Raw genomic sequence first — 7,967 nt, forward strand, 5'->3', positions numbered from 1 at the left:
CTTGCTGTTGTAACCACTGCCCCTGTAAAGTACAAAGATTCTTTGGCATGTTGATTCAGCTCAATTGCTGGAGTATCAGGTGAAGAAATGTGCTTTGTAGACAGCGGCAGTGTAGTTTCCATCACCTGTGTGCTTGTTAACCTGCATTGTCTCCAAGTCCATCAAAGCCTCAAACTTCTCATACTTGTGTTCAAATTCCTGCATGGCCTCACCCCCCCTGCCCAACTCCCTGCACCTCCCTCCCCCACCGCCCTATCTCTGTGACCTCCTTCAACCCTCCAAGAACACTGTGTTCCTCCAAAGATGGATCCTTGCGCATCCCTGACTCCTTTCATCCCACCATTGGTGACTGTGCCTTCAGCTGCCTAGGCCCCAAAATCTGAAATTCCCTCCCTAAACCTCTCTGCTTTCACCACTCTCCTCTGATAAGACAGTCCTTAAAAACCTACCTCTTTGACCAAGTTTTTGATCAAATGTCCTAATGCCTTCCTCTTTGGCCTGGCATCAATTTTTGTTTGATTATGTCTTGAAGAGTAGATTGGGATGTTTTACTATGTTAAAGGTTCTGTATAAATACAAGTTGTTGTTGTTGATATTCTATGTCCCTTGATGTGCTTGCCTTTTTTGTCATTTATTTCAATAGCCTCGTCAATTCTAATATCTTATACTTGCTTAATTCTCTTAAAAGTCCTCTTGCATGCTCCAACTTTTTTGGGGTGAGAAGTTGGTTTACCTCAAAATTCACACCATTCCTGCACTGATTCCAATGGAGGTTGGGAGTGTGTAATTTTGGTGCTTCCATCTCATTTCCATGATTATAGTTTGTCCTTGTGCTGCACTCCTCTCCATAGCACTGTTGGCAGCCTCTGAACATTGTGAGCAAATCATGTGCTCCAGGCTACATCAAGGTGCAGCCTCTACAAACAGAAGCTGCACTAATGGCGGCAAAACTGTAGAAGATTGAGACTGAAGGGGAATGTTGCAATGTGCCTGGGACAGTGCCTCCGATTCAGTGATGCTGCTCTGGAGGCACTCGTGACACGCGGAGGCCATGTTTCCAGCGGGGGTCAGGAAGACTGTGAGGCACATCCTCAGAAGGGAATGGGAGCAGGGGTGAAGGGCCCAGTATCACCGTGAGGACACGGCAACAATGCCAAAAAATGTTTACTGGCTTCGCTCGGCTAGTCAATGTGAGTGAATGTAACCTGTTCATCACATCTCAGATTCACACACCATCCACCTTTCATACTGGTCAATGTTCCACATCCCCAACACTCACTCTGAAACACACTGTCAGGACTCACCCCTAGCATCCTTATTCTAAATCTTAACCACATACACCTTCCAATCATGTCAGTCACACACACTCCACTTCATTCCTCTGCTAACCCACAACTATGCAGCCATATCACTCAAGCACAGTGACAGACAGTCATTAACATTCTGTGCTCTCTCTTGCAAGAGAAGGCGGCACACAACAGGCAGGAAACCAGCAGGACAGTTGGAAGACCAGCAAGGATTAATCCCCTCAGTGCCCTTGAGGAGATGGTTAATAGAATTATCAGTACTAATGCCAGAGAGCCAGTGGCACCCAGTGCTGCCGGGACCATTGAGGATGATGGTCAGTTGCTGCCTTATTCACCTTCTCCACTCAGCCCTCAACCTTATCCTGGAAGGTGCCATGACATAGGAATTGTAGAATGTATGAGCGTGAAACTCCCACCATCTCCCTCACCTCAACCGTCCCCTTATGCTGTTGTGCTTTCAGATGGCCAAGAACTGATGCCTGCTCAGCCTTCACAGAGCCATGAGGAATAGGACAAGCAAAAGAATGAAGAGGGGGCACTGTCACTTGACCTTACACTTGCAGCTGCCCAATCAGATATTGGCACTGCACAAACCTTCGAGGTTTTTGTAGAGTCAGGATTAGCATGTGCTGAGTAGGCACGAGTGAGCGACAGCCAGGCAAGGGGGAAAAGATAATTTGCATGCAAATTCCCTGAATTTTCTGCAGGGAACTCAGATGAGAGCCTCATTGAGGTGGATCACTGGAAAATGTTGATGATGATGATGCACACCAGTCTCTGGCTGGGAACATGGAGGAGTTCAGCTTCAATATGGCAGAGGACATCACCCAGAGCTTGGAGTCCATTCTTTCCAACATGGAAGTAGTGGGCATCTCCAGGGCAGCACCGCCAGACCCACCCATGATACAGCATCTGCTGGCCCCTGTCTCAGCTTCAACTGTAATATAGGAGGAGGCCTCCTAATGTCTCAGTGCAGCAGTGGAAGCTCAGGCTCATTAGATCCACCCTTGCTGCTATTCAGACTCAGATTTCTGCCATCATAGATGTGGATCTCAGTGCTTAGAGGGGCATGCAGGCTTTCACTGCAGTCCAGCAATCTGTGCTCCAGCAGAATACAAGATTTGTTGAGGTGCAATCCCATGGGAGTGACAGTGGCACTGTGAAGCACCAACCTGCTTTCCTCTCTCAGGAGTATTTTTACTCCTGTTATGGTCACTCCGCTGCTGTCCTTGCTGCTGCCTTTCAGTTGGCCAACCCAGACACCTGCCACTCATGCCCAAGATGGTACTGCTTAGTCAGACCCTCAAGGCCCAGAACTGCTGGAGAGTATTCTGCAAGGTCATTTGCAGTCTCTCACATTGAAAATCAGCAGCTTTTCATCTGCCATGCTGCAGCCACTTGAGTAGCACTGCTTAGGAGCACTAGGCCAGGCAAAGGCACCTGCAAAACAGACAAAGGTTATTTGCCTATTTTGTTTTGTATTATTGATGTGTTGCTACATTAAGTTGTTGAATGAAGGTTTTTTGCTGTTGGCCTTTATTGAATGATGTTGGCCAAGGGGACTGTGTGATGGGGAGTCTGTTGGATGTATTGTTAGGGAATGTTAGGGTGGGGTGGTTCTGCGTTCTTGAGCAAAGTCTCAGAATGTGGTCCCCGTCACTTCATGCAGTTGCATGAGGCAGTTGTAGTCTCCTCTCTGCCTCTTCCTCATCCTCTTCTTCTTCCTCGTCTTTCCTTTCCTCCTCCTCTCAAGCTGGCCTCCAGATCCCATGAGGTACTGGTTGAACCTTCAGAACGACAAGATTATGGAGGATGCAACATTTCACCACAAACATGGACACCTCCGGCACACCTTGTAGAGTTTCCCGAGCGATCCAGGCATCAAAACCATTGTTTGGGAAGACCGATGACTGCACTAATGCCACACAGGCGTGTCAGAAGATGCCAACACTGAAAACAACAATCCACAACAATACTTGTGTTGTTGCTTCATGTATGGCACTTGAGGCAGAACCTTTTTCTCAAGGATTGGCCTCTTCAGCCATCAGCAAAGGTGTGCCATGTGAAGACACCCCATCTGAAATGGATTTGTTTGCTCCATGTCCATCATTTTTGGAGATGGAAGGATACTGGAACAAAATATTCCTTCTGCACATCGATGCTCTTTTTACTTTCCCGTGAAATATCGGAGTTGTTTAACCTTGTACCTGTAGCAATCCCACCAGTAGTTTCCCTTATTTAACTTTATCCAGAGTGATTCATTCTCTCCTGTATCTTCTCCTGTATCTTCATGTTTTACTTTATATTTAACGCAATTGCCGATCCCCTATAACTACAAGCATCTCATTTAAACAATTTGTATTATTGCAGTGTGATAGAGTCTTAGGGATGGATTTTAAGGGTGGGACAGTTTACCTGCTAGCCCCACTGACTGAAAAGTCTGTCGACACCACACTGACCAGAAACCCATCTCCCCCACTAATATTACATTGGGGGCAACCTTAATTGGATCAGAGAGGAAGTCCCACACTAAAGAGCTGCCAACCAATCTGATTGGCAGGTAGCTCTGTAGTCAGTGGCCACTAGTGACCCAGCAGTGGTCACTACCCGATTCATATGAGCATGCGAATTAGGAGCAGGAGTAGGCCACTTGGCCCCTCAAGCCTTCTCTGCCATTCAATAAGATCATGACTGATCTGAATGTAACCTCAACCCCACATTCCTGCCTACCCCGATAACATTTCACTCCCTTGTTAATCAAGAATCCATCTAGCTCTGCCTTAAAAATATTCAAAGACTGTTTCCACCGCCTTTTGAGGAAGAGAGTTCCAAAGACTCACAACCCACTGAGAGAAAAAATTTCTCCTCATCTCTGTCTTAAATGAGCCAACCCTTATTTTTAAAGTGACCCCTTGTCCTAGATTCTCCCACAAGAGGAAACATCCTCTCCATATCCACCCTGTCAAGAGCCTTCAGGATCTTAAAGGTTTTGATTAAGTCGCCTCTTACTCTTCTAAGTTCCAGTGGATACAAGCATGACCTGTCCAACTGTTTCTCGTAAAACAACCTGCCCATTCCTGGTATTAATCAAGTAAATATTCTCTGAACTGCTTCTGACCAGTCCTGTACACAATACTCCAGATGTGGTCTCAGCAATGCCCTGTACAACTGAAACATAACTTCCTTACTTTTGTAATCAATTCCCCTCACAATAAATCATAACATTCAATAGCTTTCCTAATTACCTGCTGTACCTGCATACCAACCTTTTGTGATTTATGCACCCAGGTGGACATCCAAGCCTCTCTGAATTTCAGAGCTCTGCAATCTCTCACCATTTAGATAATAAGCTTCTTTATTATTCTTCCTGCCAAGATGAATGATTTCACATTTGCCCACATTATACTCCATTTGCCTGATCTTTACCCATTCACTTAACCTATCTATGTCACTTTGTAGCCTCCTTATGTCCTCTTCACAATTTACTTTCCTACCTCTCTTTGTGTCATCAGCAAATTTAGCAACCATACCTTTGGTCCCTTCATCCAAGTCATCTATATGAATTGTAAAAAGTTGAAGCCCCAGGTCTGATCCCTGTGGCACACCACTTGTCACATCCTGCCAACCAGAAAAAGACCCATTTATGTCAACTCTTTGCTTCCTGTTAGCTAGCCAATCTTCTATCCATGTCAATATATCACCCCTTACACCATGAGCTTTTATTTTCTGCAATAAACTTTGATGTGGCCTTCCAAATGCCTTCTTGAAATCTAAGAACAGTACATCCACCGGTTCCCCTTTATCCACAGCACATGTGACTCCTTCAAAGATTCAGGCCTGCTGGGATTACAGGCAGTCCACAAAGATAAACAAGTGATTGATCCTGAACTTAGGTAAGTCAGGGATTTGCTCGTCTTGCCTCTGCCTTCCCCAGCCACACAAACCTGCAGCGGAGGCAGAAAGAGACTCTTAAGGGGCCATTAATTGGCCACTTAAGGTGCCTCAGTAGGCCCATGGGTGGGCAGGCTGCCTGGTGCATTGTCCGCCCACCATAATATGGGAGACATGTTGGGGTGGGTGGAAAGGCGGTGGGCAGGCCACCCATTTTATTTTACGAGCATCCCCTTCCTTCAAATGCGCCAGTGGGAGATGACAAAATTCACTGCACAGAGGCTTTTCTTTTGGATTTATATCGGTTTAATTTTCCACAATAGAAAACATGAAACAAAAAAATTACATTTTTCTGCAGTTAGTTTTTGCTCAGACCTGCACTTCCATCTGCAGAGGAGAGAGGGAGATCGGGAGAGACGGCTGTTGCTAATAGTGTGCCAGTGGTGGTGAATCCTTTTTTACAGACCCAGCTTGGTCCTTCTCCAATGTCTGCCCTCGGAGTTGTACCTGATCTTGTTGCCGGTTTTCATGCGGATCCACTGCGGAATTGGTCGGTTTTGCTTCAACTTCTTGGCAAAGAATCGCTTGATCCTGAAGATTTTGTGGGATGGCATGGCCGAACCTCCACTCGTACAGAAGGCTCATCGAGTTCGTGCCGGCTCTCTGTAGAACAATGCAGTCAGCCTCATTCCCTCTCTATTCCCATAGCCTTGAAAAATTATTTCCCTTAAGTGCCCATCCAATTTCCTTTTGAAATCATATCCCATTTAGATCTCGAATCTTCCCACTGTCGCATATGATTTTTGCCAGCTGTTCAATTTTGAGCAGATCAAAGAGTGTCATCTGTTGCGGATAGGAGAGGGCCAGTTCAAACAGCATTGTTTTCCTCTTACCATTTGCCTGTAAACAAAAGGTGTTTGGTTTAGTTTGTTTTAAAGAATAAGCGGTACTGTATTTTCTTAGCCCTCTCGGTTTTTGTGTGATCCAATTTTGCTAATGACTCCACCGTAAACTTGAGTTTGGATTAACTCAGCAGGTTAGTTTATTTTCACACATTCGATGGTCAGCTACAGGAGGCCGATGTTGTAAGATTTGCTTTTTCAGGTGGCGTTGATGTCGCAGGACTATCAGAGCTATTAGGAATAACGTCATTGCCCTCAAATACTTGTGTTGCAAAATTACATTGCGTAGCAATACCACGGACCCTTCTGGAGATCTAAGTACAGTACATTGACCGGTTCCCCTTTATCCACAGAACATGTGACTCCTTCAAAGAACTCCGATAAATTGGTTAAATGTTGCCTCTGCCTGGCTGCCTTGAATTTTTCTAAGTGCCCTGCTTTTACATCTTTAATAATAGCTTCTAACTTTTTCTCTATGACAGATATTAGGCTAACTGGCCTATAGTTTCCTGCTTTCTGTCTCTCTTTTTGAATAAAGGGGTTACATTTGCTATTTTCCAATTTAATGGAATCTTTCCTGAATCTAGGGAATTTTGGAAAATTAAAACCAGCGCATCAACTATCTCACTAGCCATTCCTTTCAAGGGTGACGTCCATCCAGACCTGTGGATTTTTCAGCCCACAGCCCCAACAAATTGCTCAATATCACTTCTTTGGTGATTGTAATTTTCCCGAGTTCCTCCCTCCTTTCCATTTCCTGATTTACAGCTATTTCCAGGATGTTACTTGTGTCCTCTATGGAGAAGACCAAAGCAAAATAACTGGTTAATTCATCTGCTGCCTCCCTACTTTCCATTATCAATTGCCCAGATTTTTATTGGACCAACGCTCACTTTGTTAACTCTTTTCTTATTTATATTCTTTCCAATCTTCTGACCTGCCACCCGTCTTTGCAAAATTATATGCTTTTTCTTTAAGTTTGATACTGTCTTTAACATTTTTTAGTTAAGCACTGATGGTGGGCCCTCCCCTTGGGATTTTTCTTTCTCATTGGAATGTATATATTCTGCGTGTTCTGAAATATCCCTTTAAATGTCTGCCACTGAACTTCTATTGACCTATCCCTTAACCTCATTCCAGTTCACTTTAGCTTCCCATCTACCCTCTCTGTCGGATATGTCAGCTCCAAATGCTCCACCAGCAAATGGATCAGTTCACTTCTTTTCACCTGACTGAGTAATTTCTACTCTACCTCCCTAGCTACAGCTTTCAGTTGCACTGTCGGCGTGACATCGGCCATCTTAATTTCTCTGCTCCTCTTGCCCACTCTAACCTGAATCCTTCTGAACTTGCCGCATTCCGTTCTCTCAGGTCCAACCCTGACTTTGTTATCAAACCTGCTGACAAGGGCGGTGCTGTTGTTGTCTGGCGTACTGACCTCTACCTCACAGAGGCTGAGCGCCAACTCTCAGACACTTCCTCCTACCTCCCCCTGGACCGTGACCCCACCACTGAACATCAAGCCATTGTTTCCAGGGGAATTTTCTCCTTGTCGGGCCAACCGGTCGGGAGCTGGCATGGGCGTGGGCAGGTGTGGAGCTGATCGCCACCCGGGATTGGCTGCACGCCGCCATTTTACGTGGACGGGCCAATTAAGTGGCACCCAGCATGATGCGTGCCCGGAAGCGCTCAACGTTACTTGTGTTGGTGGGGGGGACGAGGGAGAGTTGGGGCCTGCGCTCTTTCTCATGTGCGCGAAAGAGCGCAGAAATCTCCCTGAGGCATGGAGCTGCCTCAGGGAGATTAAGTTGAATTTGACAGTTCAAAATTTAAAAAGTTAAAAATCATGTACACATGCTCCCTCATG

General features: G+C 45.6%; 1 protein-coding gene across 1 annotated transcript; it reads right to left on the bottom strand.

The window, feature by feature from the left end:
• Positions 1-5,656: 5,656 nt before the first annotated feature.
• On the bottom strand, positions 5,657-5,979 carry LOC144684191 (large ribosomal subunit protein eL39-like). The gene has a single exon (XM_078547840.1). It carries the CDS (start codon positions 5,810-5,812, stop codon positions 5,657-5,659), a length of 156 nt encoding a protein of 51 aa, XP_078403966.1. The 5' UTR covers positions 5,813-5,979.
• Positions 5,980-7,967: the final 1,988 nt, after the last annotated feature.

Source organism: Cetorhinus maximus, chromosome 9, assembly GCF_964194155.1.
Source record: "Cetorhinus maximus chromosome 9, sCetMax3.hap1.1, whole genome shotgun sequence".
Lineage (NCBI taxonomy): Eukaryota > Metazoa > Chordata > Chondrichthyes > Lamniformes > Cetorhinidae > Cetorhinus > Cetorhinus maximus.